The 18,401-nt window shown below is 59.2% G+C and overlaps 1 protein-coding gene and 1 long non-coding RNA gene across 3 annotated transcripts; one reads left to right on the top strand and one right to left on the bottom strand.

Annotated features, from left to right (window-relative positions):
* Nucleotides 1-427: 427 nt before the first annotated feature.
* Nucleotides 428-18,394, bottom strand: NMT1 (N-myristoyltransferase 1). Of its 2 annotated transcripts, none has more exons than XM_065039845.1 (12): nt 18,112-18,394; nt 11,576-11,684; nt 10,445-10,589; nt 7,366-7,484; nt 6,868-6,959; nt 5,437-5,553; nt 4,670-4,840; nt 4,205-4,313; nt 3,004-3,174; nt 2,580-2,747; nt 1,806-1,943; nt 428-758 (listed from the first exon to the last, which is right to left on the bottom strand). In XM_065039845.1, exons 1-12 carry the CDS (start codon nt 18,237-18,239, stop codon nt 738-740), a joined length of 1,488 nt encoding a protein of 495 aa, XP_064895917.1. In that variant the 5' UTR covers nt 18,240-18,394; the 3' UTR covers nt 428-737. The 2 variants fall into 2 exon arrangements, with proteins under 2 accessions (XP_064895917.1, XP_064895916.1); XM_065039844.1 differs by having other exon boundaries at nt 11,576-11,687.
* LOC135576163 (uncharacterized) lies at nt 12,801-16,385 on the top strand. The gene is made up of 2 exons (XR_010467803.1): nt 12,801-14,173; nt 14,321-16,385. It is a non-coding gene; the product is annotated as an uncharacterized LOC135576163 (long non-coding RNA).
* Nucleotides 18,395-18,401: the final 7 nt, after the last annotated feature.

The following is an 18,401-nucleotide window of genomic DNA, read 5'->3' on the forward strand; positions in this document are numbered from 1 at the left end:
GGACGCCGGACACGATCCCCAAGGATCTTCGGTGCTGCTGCTCCTGGTTCAGCGGGAAGGATTTGAGTCTTGGAGGCCGGGGAGGAGAAGGGACAAGGCATCGCTTGCACAAATAGCCCTTAGAAAGAAAGCTCCATGTCCTGCGCCCGTGGGGAGGGCAGGTGCCATCCTCCCGCTCCAGGCACCCGCGGGACAGGCTGGATGTGACAGAGAGAGCAAAGCGGGGGACAAACAGCTGAGCAAGCCCCAAACACGCTCCAGGCTCGGCAGCCCGGCCACCGCGTCCCAGTGCTCTGCCGCGCCGGTGCCGAGCCCTTCGGCGCAGCAACGTCTACCTTGGTCAGCCCTGTCGAGAAGTCACGGTCCAGCGACTCGGAGTGGCCTTCGGCAGACAAATGCGACTCGTGTCAGTTGGGAACAGGAAAGATTTAAAATATATATAATATATATTTTTATTATTCACCCGTTAACTCCATTATATGCCAATCATGAGCTAGTTTCAGCAGTTACATTCCCTTGATCACGTCTTTACGAGGATGCAATTAAATCAAAACAAAGGAGGCGGCTGACGCCGGCGGGGAAGCGGCGGCCGGCGCTGCGGGACGCGGTCGGTGAGTCCAGGCGGTGAGCGGCTGCGCGGCTGCTCCGGTTCCAACTCTCCCGGCGCGGATCCGGCTGCGGCAGAAAGGACGAGGGCAGCAGCTCCACCGGGCCCCGCTGTCCTGGCGATGGCTCCGTTACTGCAACACCAGCCCAACCTGGAAGCCAATGGGGACGGGAGGTCAGGATGTGCCCCAGTGTCAGAGAATCAGTCAACAAATCAAGGAAGAGTTTGGGTTGAAGGGACCTTCAAAGTTCGTCTAGTCCAAATGCTGCCATGAGCAGGGACATCTTCACCCAGATGAGGTTGGAAAAGACCCTCAAGATCAGCAAGACCCCTGGCACTGCCCCATGTCCTGAGAACCTCATGTCCGTCTGTCCAGCCCTCCAGGGATGGTGACTCCAGCACTGCCCTGGGCAGCCTGTTCCAATGCCCCACAGCCCTTTGGGGAAGAAATTGTTCCCACATCCAACCTCAACCTCCCCTGGCGCAACTTGAGGCCGTTTCCTCTGCTCCTGGCGCTTGTTCCTGGGGAGCAGAGCCCGACCCCCCCTGGCTCCAAGCTCCTTTCAGGCAGTTCAGAGATCAGAAGGTCTCCCGTCAGCTCCTGTTCTCCAGCTGAACCCCCAGGTCCCTCAGCCGCTCCCATCACACTTGTGCTCCAGCCCCTCACCAGCTCCGTTCCCTTCTCTCCACTCGCTCCAGCACCTCAAGGGTTTTCTTGGCATGAGGGGCCCAGAACTGCCCCAGGATTGGCAGTTTGGCCTCCCCAGGTCCCAGCACAGGGACGGTCACTGCCCTGGGCCTGCTGGCCACACCAGTGCTGGTACCAGCCAGGATCCTGTGGCCTTTTTGCATCTGTCCCCCTGCAGCCCTCTGCCCGTCTCCTCTCTGTACCCAGCCTCCTCCCACAGAGGGAAGAGCTCGTCCGTGTGGACACACACGTGATTACAGACCTTGACCCTGCACTAGTCCAAGGGTAGAACGAGCCAGGGGAGCTGAACAGTGCGCCTTTCTGTCCCCAGGGACACCCCCTGTGCAGGCGCAGCGGGGGGAGCACAGAGGAGCCGTCACTGGATTCACCCATTTCTCTCTTCACTGCACTGGGTGTGCTGAGGTGCATGTGACAGTGAACTTGTCCCCCAGCAGCTGCGGGGACAAGGCCCCTCGCGCACACTGGAACCCCCCACCCCGAGGCACTGACCTTCTCCGGTGCCATGCTGGGACACTTCCAATTGTACAGGTAATACTGCAGGTTCCCGTCCCCGATCCCAAACTTCAGCTTCTCCAGGAAGGTTTTGTTTTCCATGAGATCCAGTGCATTGAAGACGTCGAATCCTTTCTGCACAGGCAAGACACGAAGCCATCAGCTCCTGCTCAGGCGCTGGGGAGTTTCCCCCACCCAGCTGCCCAGCTCTGCACCCCCAGAAGGGAGCGAGGCCAATGGGGGAGAACTTGGCATCGGTGTGTGCACCCTCAGCGCTACAGATGTACAGCAACAGTTTGCTGTAAGAATCACACACTGGTCTGGGTTGAAGGGACCTTCAGAGCCCACTCAGTGGCCCCCCTGCCATGAGCAGGGACATCTTCACCAGCTCAGGTTGCTCAGAGCCCCGTCCAGCCTGGCCTGGGATGTCTCCAGGGATGGTTCATCTACCACCTCTCTGGCCAACCTGGGACAGGCTCTCACCACCCTCAGGGCAACAATTCCTTCCTCGTGTCCAGCCTGAATCTCCCTCCTTTAGTTTAAAACCATCAACCCTTGTCCTATGGCAACAGGCCCTGCTCAAAAGTCTGTCCCCACCTTTCCTACGGGCCCCTTTTAAGCCCAGAAAGGCCACACTGAGGTCTCCCCAGAGCTTCTCTTCTCCAGGCTGAAGAAATAAGCAGCCACCCTGAGCTCAGCTCAGGCCACCCCGGTGCCCGGTGAGCTGCCCGGTGAGCCACCCGGTGCCGCCCCGTCCCCGCCATCTCTCACCGACTTGGCGAGGATGAGGGCGTCGCTCATGAGGTCGAGCAGAGGCGTCTTGGTGTGAACGTTGTAGAAGGAATAAGCAGCTTTCAGGCTCTTGTGAGTTGGGTGGTTCATGATGGTGGAGGGCAGCGTGTAGAAGCTCAGGAAGTCTGTCACCTCCCCTGGGGCGCTCTGCAAGTGACACCGCAACACGTCAGAGCCGGGATAAAGCCCAAGCGCAGCCTTAGAGGGGCTGTGCCAGCCTGAGCGATGTGTGGGCTCCCTGCGAGGAGACTCGGGGCAGCTTGATGGAGACACCAACCTCCAGCAGCTCAAACCTCTCCCGAAGAAGAGCATCTCCCTGCCCAGGGCAGCAGATCGCTCCCACCACTCCAGTGGAGGCCGAATCCCATGAAAACACCTCCCCATCTTGCTCCTGTCCTCTCACCTCCACCACGAAGGTGTCAATGATGTTCTCCTGAGGTAAGAACCAGTGCTCCACCTCCTCTCGGCTCATGACAGGCGTCAGGTGGAACTGCTTCAGGTACTCAGTCAGGAGCTTGTGCACTGCGGAGATGTCTCTGTGCTCCATGGGCCGCAAGCCGGGAGTCTTGGGAGTCTACGGAAAGCGGGATAAATCATTTGTGTTGCTTGCCCTGTGGCTTTTGTCACCCAATGGCTCTCTGACAAGCGGCATGGAGACCACCTCTGCTTAGACCAGCCCATTTTCAGCCCACAACCCAGCACTCTCCCCCCGGCAGAAGGATCGGCCGTGACAGCGATGGCAGAGCCCACAGAGAAGCCCAGCGGGTCCCAAAGCCACACGTGCCAGGTCGGGTCCTGCTGGACGTGGCCTCCTGCCCATTAACAACACAAGATCCGCTTCCCTCCAGGTCTCTGCTCCCGCTCGTTGTCACGACGGGCTGGGAAACGAACCCTGGGCACCGCAGGGAACCGCTTGATGTTATATCCAGTTGTGCTCAATTTCTCATCTAGGGTTGGGTTGGCTCAGCAAAGCCCGGCTCAAGCAGCATGGGCTGCTCCTGGGTCTGGCTTTCAGCACAAAAAATGAGTAACTACAAAACAGCCGCCGGTGCCTTTGCCGAGGCAGGAGCCACGTGTGCCGAAGCAGCGTTCCCCACCAAAACGAGCAGCTCAGACCCGCACAAGGTCGGGGAAGGCGGTGGCAATTTTCATGCTTTGTTTGTCTTTTCTCCCACCTCCAGCTGGGGAAGTTCCCCAGCAGGACACGGCAGTGACAGAACCCATCAGCGCGACTGGGGAACGAGGGACTGACCCAACCCAAGGCCGTGGCGGGGCTGCGTTTGGACAGATGATGGCTGTCACATCCGCGCTCTTGTTTTATGAGGAGAACAGAATGTGACTCACCACGAAACAAAAACTCACAGGGTCCTCTAGCTGCAAGAATTTGCCCTTATAATGCAAGTACCCAGGCAAAAGAAAAATAAAGATTAAATAAAGCACAACGGCTTGAGAGAGTCATTTACTATGTGAGCCAAACCCAATTCTCCTGGCAGGAGGACTTGACCTCGGTTGAAATGTCTGTGTCTCTCATTCCAGCCTCGCCCCTGCTCAACAAGGAGCAATTCCTGAGCTCAGCCCCCGCTCCCAGCCCCGGCTGCACCCACCTCGGGCAGCCGGTAAAGCTTCATGGTGCGTTGCATAGTCATGTTCCTGCTTAGGTGGGAAAATTTGACCTCGATGAGTTTCCGAGGGTTCAGGGAGCGGTGCCAGTACCTGCAGAAACACACCCACGGTGGGACACTCGTTCTGGGGCGGCAGGATGGCCGCACAGGCACGAGGTTCTTGTCGCCGCCGTGAGAGGGCAAGTGAGAACATCTCAGTGGCTGCGAGAACATCTCAGCGGCCGGTGGATCCCGCAGAGAAAAACAAGGGCGGCCTGAAGCGCTTGTGCCACGAAGTCTCCTGTCTTGTGAGACATGAGCAGCTAAAGCAAAGCTACTGGGCTTAATGGTGGAAGGACGGTGTGGGGAGGAGAAATCTGGGCTGAAATCGATATCTTCTGGAATCCTGTACATGCTACAGGATCCCGGAAAGGACCAAAATCTCCTTGGAGAAGCACAGACACTCACCTACAAGTCCCCACGGGCTTGGGCAGCACCACCCCCGCGGTGTAAACAGCCTGGAAAATCCCCTCCAGGTGCACCCGCCGCGTGATCTCGCGGATCAGGACCGGAGCCACCCGTTTCGAGCGCAGCTTTTTGTGGACGCACAGGAAGTTTATCTCTACCATCTTCTTCTCTCTTGGGAAAGAAACAATGCAGAGCATGAGACCCAACTGTCCCGACCCGGGAGGATCCGTCCAACGCCCTGGGCAAATTATCTTCAGCTCCTTCAAGCGAAAGAGGAGTTGAAGCCTCGAAGGCCTGGGCTTGGAGAACTCTCCTTTAAACTGTTACCCAAGGTTTTCAAAGGGAAAACGGGCGCTATCCAGCTCAGGAGGATTTCTCTGTAAGACAGAGCTCTAAGCTCAGCTCAGTCATTGAGAAAAACTGCGTTCAGGGCTTCCGACCTGCATAGAACTTCCCTGCCCACCATATCCCCCACCCTCTCCTCCAGGCAGCAAAGCCTCAGGTTGCACCAAGGGAGGTTTAGACTGGATATTAGGAAAAAATGCCTAAACAGGCGTTTAGACAAGGTTCTTAGGGATATGGGTTAGTGCTAAAGTGAGGTTATGATTGGACTTGATGATCCTTAGGGTCTCTTCCAACTGAAATGATTCTGTGAAGCGTCTCCATGGCCAAACAGCATAGGTCAGGGACAACAACACAGCCAGACCTCCCGGGAAACCCCCCATTGCATCACGCAGCGGCACAGAACACAGCCGAGCGGCACTCACGTGTCGTAGATGTGGATCGTGGCTGGAATCGCGCTGATGAATCCAACCAGCTTCTTGCTGGAGACGACTCTGACCCCACAGTGCCACTGTGGCAACCAGCCCGGGGGACGCAGTGCCCTGGGGATGAGACACACAGCAGAAGTCACCACTGGAGGTTCCCTGTGTGCCTGCTCCCACCTCCCCGTGCTGCCCTGGGACACCGTGTCCTGCTCCGAATGACCAACATGGCCAGGGGTTTGCAGGCAGGAGGGTGAGAGTGACAGTGGTGTGACACGGCAGGGCCACCAGGATCCAGGGAAATTTCTGTGCTCTGTGGCCAATGCAAGTTCTCACTAGTGACACAGGAGGGAAGTCACATTCCTCAATTTGCAGTGCTCCAGGCTCAGGGAAGAGCAGCTGGAAAGGTGGATGTTGGTGAGAGCGGCTGAACATGAGCCAGCGTGTGCCCAGGTGGCCAAGAGGCCACAGGATCCTGGCTGGTACCAGCACTGGTGTGGCCAGCAGGCCCAGGGCAGTGACCGTCCCTGTGCTGGGACCTGGGGAGGCCAAACCGCCAATCCTGGGGCAGTTCTGGGCCCCTCACGCCAAGAAAACCCTTGAGGTGCTGGAGCGAGTGGAGAGAAGGGAACGGAGCTGGTGAGGGGCTGGAGCACAAGTGTGATGGAGCGGCTGAGGGACCTGGGGGTTCAGCTGGAGAACAGGAGCTGAGGGGAGACCTTCTGATCTCTGAACTGCCTGAAAGGAGCTTGGAGCCAGGGGGGTCGGGCTCTGCTCCCCAGGAACAAGCGCCAGGAGCAGAGGAAACGGCCTCAAGTTGCGCCAGGGGAGGTTGAGGTTGTATTTGGGAACAATTTCTTCCCAAAGGGCTGTGGGGCATTGGAACAGGCTGCCCAGGGCAGTGCCGGAGTCACCATCCCTGGAGGGCTGGACAGACGGACATGAGGTTCTCAGGACATGGGGCAGTGCCAGGAGTGGGGGAATAGTTGGATTGCATGATCTTGAGGGTCTTTCCAACTGAAATGACTCTATGGTTCTATGATTCGTGAACACCATGAAATGGCAGCTCCACTGCTGCAGGGATCCAAGTGTTGTTGTTGGCAGCGTGACCTGGCAGCCACCTTCATCCTACAGCTCCAGGGCACAGGGAAGCTCCTCAGCTACCAGGACTTTAACAAACACTCAAGGGATCAAACCAAAGAGGAAAAAAACCCTGCTTTAGGCTTCCATATCTCAAAAAAGCCAGAGGCATGGAGGACTGGGTGAGATGCCCCTCTCACAGTGTACCTGAGACACTAGCCATGGTGACAGATGGGGAAGGGACATTTTGGGGAGAAGTGAGACGGGATAAGCACAGACAGCTGCTGGGCTGTCACCGGGATCAGACTCGCCGGCGTCCCACAGCCTCTGCACTGCTGTCATGGTGCCACTCACCACAGCAGGAACTCGGGAGAGTAATCGAACCGGAACATGTTGTCATCGTCCTCTACGTAGTTCTCGTTCAGAAGTGTGTAAAGCTCTTTCAGCTAAAGCAGGAGACACAAAGCAGGTCAGGAGGGTTATTCAGCCATCACACACCCCAGCTGCCCTGACATGGAACTCTCAACACTTTCTGAGTGGCCGCAGTGATGGCAGCCACATCCCTGTCACCAGCACGTCCCCCTGCTTGGAGCAGAACACATGGGTCACTCCTCCTGCCCTCAGGTCATCTCCCAGGGTGTTGGTCATGGTCTGAAGGGTCTTTTTAAGGGAAAACTCCTGGCTTCAGGCATCCTTCTGCTTAAAGAGCACGTGGAGAAGCCCCCGTTCATCCTCGTGAGATACCAGACATGTTTCCGTCCCCAAAATCATCGCTGGCAGCCCAAGCACAGAACCACTGACCATGCAACAGAGACATCGTCCCAACACGTGTGCGGAGCTGCCTGCACTCACCACGCCTCTGTCCCCGAGGTCCAGGGCGTCCCAGGTGAAGCCCTGGGGCAAGGTGTAGGGCTCCTGACGGATATTGTCTTTGTCCGGCTCGACGGGACCGTGGGTGTTCACCACTTCTCCTGGAAGATAGAGCAGGAGCCATGAAGCAGCTTTCTGCTGTTTGAGGCCAAGTCCCCACAACACCTCAATCTGGTGACCAAGGTGTCCCACTCCCCCAGCGCCATCTCCCAGCCCAGGTCCCCAGCGCGGGCAGCCGGGGGTCATCACTGCAACCCCTCGTTTGGGACGTGCCACGTGTTCAGTGTGACGCGGGGCAGAGAAGCAAAACTCCTATTCCATGGGAAACGGCAGAGCTGATCGGGCAGCAGAGAGGTGACCAAACTGCTCAGAGCTTCAGGGCTACGTCCTCCAGGTCCACACGCGACCATAGAATTATGGAACCATTTATGTTGGAAAAGACCCTCAAGCTCATGGAGTCCAACCATAACTGAAACCTGGCACTGCCCCATGTCCTGAGAACCTCATGTCCGTCTGTCCAGCCCTCCAGGGATGGTGACTCCAGCACTGCCCTGGGCAGCCTGTTCCAACGCCCCACAGCCCTTTGGGGAAGAAATTGTTCCCCAGATCCAACCTCAGCCTCCCCGGCACAATTTGAGGCCGTACCATCGCAGAGCGACTCTCTCTTGCCAGCGCTGGCCCCGGCACTTGCCAAGCGTCAGGGTTTCCTTCCCACTGCGCTTCAAGAAGAGCTGCAGCGAACAAGACAACTTTTGTTGCAAAACCACCGGCTCCTAAAGCCCCTGATCCAGCCAAGAGACGCTGGTTTGAGCACCGGCTTTCTCGGGGGTGTCAACACAGCGGCATCGCCTGAGCGCTGCCAAGAGAAGCGAGCCGCGATAATTCAGAATTCCTTTAAAAAGGGGCTGAAAAGGTTTCCAGGCAATGAGGAGGTGAAGAGAAGCCCAGAGCAAGAACTGCCCCCATCACACCCCCAGGGCGGCTTCCAGAAATGCTCGCCCTTGGCCGTTCCCTCTGTTGTGAGCAGGTGCTGAACTGCTCTGAAATCCAGCCCGCAAATCCCACTGTGCTTTTGTTACCCGACCCCAAACACCCTCGTGTGTGTGACGCCGAGTCCAGAGCGTGTTCCTGCATGAGGACCACTGGATGCTCGGGACCAGCGAGTGGCTGCCTGCCAGGGCACAGCCAGTAACCTGGGGTATGGAGGAGCAGGGTGTTCTGTGCCTCTCCTTCCCCAGAAGTCACGTTCCCCGCTTCCTCCAGGGTTCACACAAGCAGAAATTATGTTGGCCATGTTCAGGATCCTCGGGAAAAAGGGCAAACACAAAATGAGGCTTTGCTGTCTCACACAACCCTGTGACTTCTCAGTGGGATCCTCGAGCACAAAGCTGAGACCATCATAGAGTCACAGAACAGTTTGTGTTGAAGGGACCTTCAGAGCCCCCCCAGTGCCCCCCCTGCCATGAGCAGGGACATCTTCACCAGCTCAGGTTGCTCAGAGCCCCGTCCAGCCTGGCCTGGGATGTCTCCAGGGATGGTTCATCCACCACCTCTCTGGCCAACCTGGGCCAGGCTCTCACCACCCTCAGGGACAACAATTCCTTCCTCATGTCCAGCCTGAATCTCCCTCCTTTAGTTTAAAATCATCACCCCTTGTCTTGTCACAACAGGCCCTGCCCAAAAGTCTGTCCCCATCTTTCTAATCAGCCCCTTTTAAGTGCGGAAAGGCCACACTAAGGTCTCCCCAGAGCTTCTCTTCTCAGCTGAACACCCCAACTCTCTCACCTGTCCCCCAGCAGAGCTGTTCCAGCCTCGGATCATTCCTGTGGCTCCTCTGGCCCCTCTCCAACAGGTTCAGATCAGGATGTGCTGTCTCCTATAACTCGGTCCCATCTCACAAACCTGAGACCGTCAACCCCAGCAAAGAGTCTCTGAGCCCAAAGCCTCAGGCTGGTGCTGATGTGAAAAGGGAACCACACGCAGCCTTTGCAGCAAGAGGGGCTGGACACAACCCCATGAACGCAGTTACTGAAGAGAAGCCAATCTGAAGCCACAACAAGCTTTGGGTAAATCTGGAAACTATGAGCTTGGACTCATTCTCTAGTTCTCCTGAGTCTGTGTGGATTTTGCTGGGGGATGCAGGGGCAGAGATGAAGCGAAGCAGCCCCGGGAGCGCTGCGGGTTTGTTGCAATTAGCTCGGGGCCGAGCGCCCCCCAGTCCCGCAGCTCTGCAGCAGCGACCCCATTCCCTTCCCTTCTGACCCGCTCAGCTGAACGCTCCTGCCACGCTGAGAATCACCCGGTACCAACAGCAGATCACCGGTGACACAGGCTGACAGTGGCACGAGCAAACTGGGGAAAGGGCTGGAGCTGGGAAGCACAGCCGGGCTGTTTGCAGGAAGAAGAGGGGATGACGGGACAGGATTCCCCATCTTCAGAGGGACACGGCAGCTCAGGGGTGCAGACACTCACGAGGTCTGTGCCTCCCGGGCTCTCCTGGCTCAGCCCCAGCGCCTGCCCGTGCCAGGGGCTGATGTGAGCCCAGCAAAACGAAAATGTGGCAGCTCAGCCCATGGAGCTGCTTCCCCGAGCGGCTCTGGGCCCCATCGCACCCCGAGTCCCCTCCCCGGCAAGGAGCCCTCGCTGGGCAGCTCCAGCCCCCAGACAGGGGAACCGGGCAGCTCCACGTCCCCCAGCACTCAGCAAGGGGACGGATGGCAACACCCGCATGAAACGTGGGCAGAGGGCTGGGGAGACCCAGCTCAAGGGCTAAAGACTGAGATTAAGGGATGCCCAAATGCATGAGGCATCAAATCAATGCCAGAAATGGCTCCTCGTCCCTCTCAATGTCCCCAGCTGCCTGCACAGCTCTCAGTGGCCGCTCAGTTTGTGACACTGAATGCTAGACAAGTGTCACTGATGCCTTTGAGGCCCAGATAGGACAAGGACTTGCTTGCTGGCCAGAGACCAGCTTCTCTGTGCCTCTTTGGGCTTCATTAAGCGGCCTGGGGACCACAAGGCCTCTCCCAAGGAGCACGGAACGGCGAGGGGCTGTACGTACCCAGCTTGGGCACCGGCTGCGTGTCCCAGAACTGGTAGCTCCTCTTGCTGGCTTCCTCCATGGTTTTGGCAGGGCCCTGACCAACCGAGAAGAGCTCGATGGCTTTTTGAATCTCCTGGATCCTCTCGGCAGGTAACGAGTTCACCTGAGGGCACAAAAGGAAGGTGGAAAGACAAGATGAGGGAGCTGAGCCAGCAGGTCTGTATTTCAGCTCCTCATTAGGGGAAGCAGGAGCTGAGCCTGCCAGGAAGGGTTGGGCGGGGAGAAAACTCGCTCCCCAGCCCAGACCCTCTCACAACCCTCTGCGGGATGGACAAACCCTTTCGCCAGGCACCTCCACACACCTACACCTGGTTTCTAGGCACGTTTTGGGCCAAAAGGGTAGATGAAATACCTTAAAATGCCCAAGAGCAAACCTCCTTGCTTCGCCGGGGCTAAAACCCGCACAGGGACAGCCCGGGTCACCCCCACCCGGCGTCTGGACTTTCTGCGGTGGCTTTTATCTCCCTTCAGCCTCCTCTGTCTAAGCCAGATCCGTATCTGCAAAGCGCAGCTTCCAGAGGAGTCCCTGGGCACCGCGGACCAGGGCAGGGTGGAGAGGCTGAGTGAAGATGAAGGGCCCTTCCTCCTCCTCCTCCTCCCCAGGCAGAGCTCGGCAGGTGAATTCACACCCCCCAGCTCCTCCCCGATTCCCTGTGAAGTCAGTTTGAAACACTCAAAGCCCCAATTTAACGCTCTGCATGGTCAGAAGGACAAAATACTAGAAATATTTGGATGGGAACCAGACCCTGGACAGAAAACAGCCTCTGTTGATGTGCAGATCTGTGTGTGTGTGTCCCCTGCCACAGGACCAGAGGGGACAAGAGCGGTGACTGGCAGCGCCGCCAGGGACAAACCTTGAGGGACAAATGTTCCCATGCTCCTTCCCGAAGCGCTGGCTGCCAGTCAGGACCAGACAAAGCCAGGAGGGGTAACACAGGCCGGGAAATTACTCTAAACTGTAAGATTTTGAGCAGCCAAGTGCCTAAAACCAGGGGCAGGAGACTCTTTCCTTGCCCTAAGGGACACAGGAGAGGTTCAGGACAGGGCTGGCCATGGTGGGGACAGTGACGCGGGGAAAGGGTCGGTCACCTTCACCGCCTGGTCCTGAGCCTGGTCGGGCTGATCTCCTCCTTTCTCTTTCTTCCGTTTGGGTTTCTTTTTCTTCTTTTTGGCTCCACTGTCATTTGCTGGACTCAAGCCGCTGGGGGATAAAAGAAACATCATTAGAGCCTTTTATTAAAAATAAAACCCAACATTTACAGGGTTTTCAAAGCTCTCTAAAGAAAACACAAGCTCCCTGCTCTTAGTCCCAGGCTCCAAGAGGAGGAATATTCAGCACATGGGGGGCGCAGCCACGTGTCCCATCCCTGGAGACATCCCAGGCCAGGCTGGACGGGCTCTGAGCACCCTGAGCTGGTGAAGATGTCCCTGCTCATGGCAGGGGGGGCACTGGGTGGGCTCTGAAGGTCCCTTCAACCCAAACTGTTCTGTGATTCGATGTCTTTGCTTTGTCACATCACCCGCTCAGCCCCACGTGCCCAAATCCACCCCGCAGAGCAGCCGGGATGCCCAGCCGAGGGATTTTCCTCCTCCCCGAGCCCAAGGACGGATGTGGGAGCAGCAAACGCTGCTCCAGCCTTGGAGATCCGGCACCGCAGTGGGTCCAGGCACCACGGAGGGGCTGGTGGCCAAGGACCCTGCGCCAAATGTCACCCACCGGCAGAGGTGACGCTGCAGGGACACGGGCGGCTGTTACGTGGGAAATTATTATATTGTTGTGGCAGAGCTGGAAAAATGAGACTTGAGCAGCAAATCTCTTTGGCAGCACAGGGTGGGGAGCACCCGTAGCAGGGCAGGGCTCCTTAGGGACACGGGACACCCCCGGACATCCAGGTGATGGTCACCCCAAAGCAGCCGCGGGCGTTAAACCCCGTGCCCAGCCCGGACTCACCAACGGGCCCGTCCGGCAGTGACCTGACCCCGCACACGGGACAGGTGCCCGTCCCCGCACAGCGTGTGTGACCTCACCTGGTGACACCCCAACGCGGGACAGGCCGTGTCACCGCTGCAGAGCTGGGACACCCCAAACCGTCCCCAAAACAGGGTCACGGGTCAGGTGGAAATTCAGACCCAGAGACGGCTGGAGCGGGACTGAGCGGAGGGGCGAGAGGGGACGAGATGGGGACACCAGCCCCGGGTGCTTTGTAAGCACGAGGGACCTTCTGCAAAGCGAGTTGGGGGACAGCGCGTGTGTCACCAGCGTCACTCAGCTCTGTCCCTATTGACGGTGACAAGTTTGTTTTGCAGGAAACCGCAGCGCCTTCCCTCTTCTGTTTCCGCCGAGGACGATCACCCGTGTCCGGCTCGATGGGGAGAGGACAGAGCGATGGAGAGTCCTGGGCGGGAGCATCAACCGGCACCTCCGCGCCCTCTTCTCTCCCCAAATCTCAGCTCGAGGATCCAAGCTGGTGAATTTTTTACTCTATGACACAGAGGCGGCTCCTTCCTCGCACCCCAGACCCGCTGAACGTCTTTACAGACACAAGAGAGCGGAGATGAGGGCGGAGCACAGAAAGGGAAGAAGAAGCGTGCTGGAAAATACATCGGAGCAGTGTCCAGCTATTTATTTCAGCAAGGCCAGGAAAAGGAGAGAGTTGGGAGGGGAATCAGATTTATGAAATTTCCCGGGCTGAGCAGCGAGTTCTGAAACCAGGGAAAGCAGACTGAGAAATGGTTTTGGGGGAGATGAAGGCGCGGGGACGCCTGCGGACGGTGACGCTCGCGGTGCAGACCCGACGTGCCATCAGCTGTCACCCGCGGAGCAGCCGCGTCTGGTCTGCAGGACACGGAGCAGCCGCGGGGGGAAGATTTTCCTCCAGACAAAACCCCAACAGCGGCGGCTTTTGCCGGGAAAAGATTCCCCTTGATCAGCAGCGCCCCAGGTGAAACAGGGGACGCAGCATTTGCTGAGCACGGGGACCACGCGTCGTGCAGGGCGAGCGGCTCCGCAAACAGGGGCTCCAGGAGCAGCCCCCCCCTGCTCCCCAGAAGCGCTTTAAGCGCTTGGAGCGGAGCAGAGAGGCTGCAAAGCCGCAGCTCTGTGGGGATCGGCACCCCCGGCGCTGCCGAACCCTCCCGGGGGGCACATTCACCTTCCCCCCGCCCCGGGAAAGGGCTTTACCTTCACCCGCCAGCTCTGACGCGACAGCAAAAGTAATTACAGCAAAGCGGCGCTGACAGCGCTATCGATCGCGGTGACAAATGCGCAACGTGTTATTGCTTTAATTCCTTGCAGAGGAGCGCGGGCGAGCTGGATCCACAACCAGCCGGGCCGGCCGCATCCCGGCCCTGGGAGGAGCAAAACCATCCGTCGGGAAGCTGTAATAAACTCCTCCAGCTGGTTTCTGACCGATTTAAACAGCACAAACCGACGGCGCGAGGGGGGTTTGCGATCACGACCGAGGGCAGGCGCTGGACACCGTCCCTGCCAAGGGAGACGGATGCGTTTTCTCGGGTCACCTTCGCTTTGAGATGCTGCAGGTGTCAGATGCGACAAACAAAATCCTCCCCAGCCCTGTGTATTCAATCGGCGTCGCTTTGCTCCATAAATCAGAGCTGCCGAGTCTCAGCTTGCCGCTAATGAGTTCGGCCCAACTCATATCGCCTCACCCCCCGACGGGCTCGCAGGTAAAAGTGCTCCCTGATTTATGAACAAAGCGGCGTGACCTGGAAGAAATCAGGGGCGGGAGGTGGGACGAGGAAAATGATGGAAAACCTGATGATGTGTCTCGCTATATCTGGGGAAGCAACGGTTATAGGTATTTTCTATTTAAGGCCCACTTAGGAAAGCTCCAGCGCAGCTGCAGCCGCTCAGACGCTCCCTGAATCACCAGCGACGTCTCCTCGTGTCCCGGGATGAGTCAAACCCCAGTTCCCGCAGCCGATGTGACGGTGCAGCCGGTTTTCCCGGGAAGGGTGAACCCGCCCGCAGCGTTTCCCCCGCATCTCCTCCCCAGCCCCGGCTGCTCCCAGGGACAAAGCGGGTGGAGAAGGGCACGAACCGTCCCGTCACCCCCGGGACGGCCCCGGCGCCGCTTCTGAGCAACGAAAACGCTTTTCCCTTCTCCCGGGAGGCGGCGCCGCCGTCACGGCCGTTCCCGCGTCCCCGCTCTGGAGGGGCCTGAGCCCCAGGGAAAGGAGCTGGTGCCGACCCCCCAGAAAATAACACCCAGAACCCCGGTGACCCCAAAATTGGACTTTCAGAAGCATCCGAATGAACCAGCCGGGTTTGTTGAAGGCGAGACCCGCTCGGACTGACCGTCCCCCACCGGCTCGGCCCCTCCAGAGGTGGGAAACACCAGATGTGCCCAGTAACCAACTGGTGCTCAGCACCCGCTGAGCCGCCACTGATCCTGCAAACACCCCCAGATCCCACAGCTTTATTTGTGCAAAACGGGGAGGAAGGGACAGGGGGACGACGGCGGCTCAGCCGGATCCCGCGGCTCGTGGGGAAGCTCTGGGGTGGCACAGGGGCTGTGACAGCAGGACCGGAGCGTTATTTCCCACGGCACACGTGCTGCCGCCATCAAAAAGTGTCTTTTGTTACAGAAATGGAAGCGCCGCGCTCGGCGTCTCAAAGCGTCTCACACCCGAGCCGGCGAACGGCACCAAAGCTGCCGGTTCTCCCTCAAAACGCAAACGGGAAACGCGGATCCGGACACGGGCTGGCGCGGTTGGCGATTCCTGCGCCTCGAGAGGCGTCGGATGAGCCGCAGGAGATTTCTGCTCCCGATTTAGGCGCCGGAAAATCCTCCTGCCAAACCTGGGGCTAATCGGGCGCGATCCTCGGGCTGTAATCTCCTCAGGGCTCTGCCCGGGCCGCGCGGGTCCCGAGGCAGAGACACCGTTACCGCGCTGCACCCAACACCAACAACGACACTTTCCGCGGTAAAACACGGGCGGTTGTCCCAGGAACACCCTCCCGAGGGGTAATGCAGGCAGAGGAAAGCAGGACAAGCACGGCAGCAGGATTCTTTTCACTTGGGAAACCCCCTCGGACGCCGCAGCCAGAGCGGTGCAGCCGCTTCCCAGCGCCGAGGTGGAGGAAACTCAATTCCTCTGTCCCGGCCTTAAAAGGAAGGGAAGTTTCGCTCTCGCTAAGTGACGCTTTTATGTTTTGAAGCTCAGAGCCAAGATCCAGCGACAAGATCCCGTCCGAGAGCAGGACTCGGAGCCGCCCGCACACCCTGCCGGACTGTGGGCACACGGACCAGAAACGCTCCCTCGCCCCAGCGCGACGGGACGGCACAGAAACAACAGAACTGACGTGCCCCAAGAGACAAAAGCTTCGCCTTTCCCACCGGTTCCTCTTCTCCCTCCGAGGTGGATCCCCCGGGAGGTTTTGGGGCGACAGGAGGTTTCCCGGAGCGCTCCAAAGCCTCCCCGGCTCGCGCTCGTTATCGCTGCGCCCATCAGTGACGCTTTGAACGATATTTCCCCAGCGATCTGAACTCTCTACGTATCATTTTATACCAGGCATTTCCCAGGCTGCCCGGTCAGCTTGTTGTGCTCAACGCTCGCCCCACTAGGGGTAGATAATCGCATTTTAGCTCCTCGGGGCTGCGATGCCCACGCAAGGATACCAAGAGGGCTCAAGAACACACCTTTTCCTGGCAAAGGGCGGCCTGCACCGCCGGGCTGGGAGATAATAGTGATTAAGCACCGTGGCTCCTCTCTGCTCGGCTCTGCTTCCACAAACCTAATCATGTCAGAGGGAAAGAAAAGGAAAATCTCCCCCAAGCACGGCTAAACGTATTAAACTGAGACACGGTGCCACAGCCGCGAGGCAAATAAAATACACACGGGCATCTGTGCTGTCATTAAAAAAGCCTCTGTGATATTTCTTCTGTGACCTTTTATCCTCTTTGCTGGCTGGACAGGCGGGACGGGCTCCAAAAGCTGCCGAGGGAGGGAAGAGCTGCCGGAGCCGCCGGGCTCCGCGGGGCAGGGCTGCGAAAGCAGCTGCGGGGGCACCGGGCGAGCGGGGAGAGGAGCCGGCGAGGATCCGGGAGAAAAGAACGAGGCGCAAAACCTCTGGAAACACGGGATGGGGCACAAGCCCCTGTTGACGGGCCCGGCCGCACGGAAACCTGTGAGGAAGGAGGATGAAGCGTCCTGGAAACCACAGGCACGGCAGGCAGCGCTGCGCCTTGTAATTAATGCTGTGAGTAATGTGGGTTCTACGTTAGGGATCGGAGATCTTCCCTACGCAGACAAGGAGCTGCCGCACCGCATGTGCTGGCTCCCGGCCTCATTGCTGCTATTGCACCATTTGGCACCTCTGGAGGCCGCGCTCCTCGAACCACAGGACATCAGCTGAGCTTTGGAAACCCTGGGCTGTGTTCAGAATCAGAGAATCACAGGATGGTTTGGGTTGGAGGGACCTTCAGAGCCCATCCAGTGCCCCCCTGCCATGAGCAGGGACATCTTCACCAGCTCAGGTTGCTCAGAGCCCCGTCCAGCCTGGCCTGGGATGTCTCCAGGGATGGTTCAGCCACCACCTCTCTGGCCAACCTGGGCCAGGCTCTCACCACCCTCAGGGACAACAATTCCTTCCTCATCTCCAGCCTGAATCTCCCTCCTTTACTTTCAAACCATCACCCCTTGTCCTGTCACAACAGGCCCTGCCCAAAAGTCTGTCCCCATCTTTCTGATCAGCCCCTTTTAAGTCCGGAAAGGCCGCACTAAGGTCTCCCCGGAGCTTCTCTTCTCAGCTGAACACCCCAACTCTCTCACCTGTCCCCAGCAGAGCTGTTCCAGCCTCGGATCATTCCTGGGGCTCCTCTGGCCCCTCTCCAGCAGCTCCATGTGTGTCCTGTGCTGAGGACCCAGAGCTGGACCAGCACTGCAGGGGGGTCTCACCAGAGTGGGGCAGAGGGGCAGGATCCCCCCAAACCTGCTGCCCACGGGGCTGGGGATGCAGCCCAGGGGATGATCGACCTGCTGTGCTGTGAGCACACACGGTCATGGTCGATCTCTCATCCCCCAGTGTCCCCAAGTCCTTCTCTCAGGGCTGCTCTCCACCCCTGCATCCCCAGCCTCGATCGACACCGGGGGTTGCCCGTTAGGATAACGATGGGTCTGCAGAATCCTGGGCTCCTTCCAGACGGCCGGAACAGCCACAGGAGGCCACAGGGTCCCGGGAGAGGGACAAGGCGCCCAGCGTGTCACCCCCCGGTGCCACCGACGCTGGGACGGGGACAAGGCTTGTGCCGGAGGCCCAGGGGAACGTGGGGAGACACGCCCTAACGCAAGGACACGCAGAGCTGCGAACTAGGCTCATTTCTGCCGAAAAAAGACGCTGACGGCCCCTTTCTGCCGCCCCGCGGAACCGCGCACGACGGGCCCGATCCCGCCGCGGGACACGCTCCCACAGCAGGCGTGAATGGAGCCAGCGGGACCGCCCCCCCCGCCAGAATGACGGGCAGCTCCACCAATCGCAGCGCGGGTTGCCGCTCCGCGGCCAATCAGCGCGCCCGCGGGGCGGGGCGCCGCTCACTTCCCGGCCGCTGCCCTCCTCAATGGGCCCGGCCGCCGCCGCGCCGGGCGGCCCGGCCGCCGCTCACCCCCGGTTGGAGCCGCGCTCCGCCTCGTTCTCGCAGTCGCTGCAGTGCTCGTGGTCGTTCTCCTCCGCCGGCGGCCGCGGAGGCCTCGCCCGTGCCCGCCTCGCTGCTGTCTCACTGTCGTCCGCCATCTTGAAACGGGGCCTCGGCGCCTGCCGCACCCCCGCAACAAGGCGCGCCGCGATTGGGCGCCGGGCCGCGGGGCATGCCGGGACCGGTAGTCTGCCCGGGCATGCGGGGGCCGGCCGGCGCCGGGACCGGGACTACAGTTCCCGTCGGCCTTTGCGGGCGTC

The sequence above is a fragment of the Columba livia genome, chromosome 23 (genome assembly GCF_036013475.1).
Source record: "Columba livia isolate bColLiv1 breed racing homer chromosome 23, bColLiv1.pat.W.v2, whole genome shotgun sequence".
Taxonomy (NCBI): Eukaryota; Metazoa; Chordata; class Aves; order Columbiformes; family Columbidae; genus Columba; species Columba livia.

Excerpts from the sequence above, each read along its gene's own strand:
- NMT1 (XM_065039844.1), bottom strand. The coding sequence starts at position 18,239 with ATGGCGGACGACAGTGAGACAGCAGCGAGGCGGGCACGGGCGAGGCCT. Across the intron at positions 5,554-6,867 it reads TCTCCCGAGTTCCTGCTGTG|GGCACTGCGTCCCCCGGGCT; the intron begins GTGAGTGGCACC and ends TCTCATCCCCAG. Across the intron at positions 2,748-3,003 it reads TTGACACCTTCGTGGTGGAG|AGCGCCCCAGGGGAGGTGAC; the intron begins GTGAGAGGACAG and ends TGTCACTTGCAG.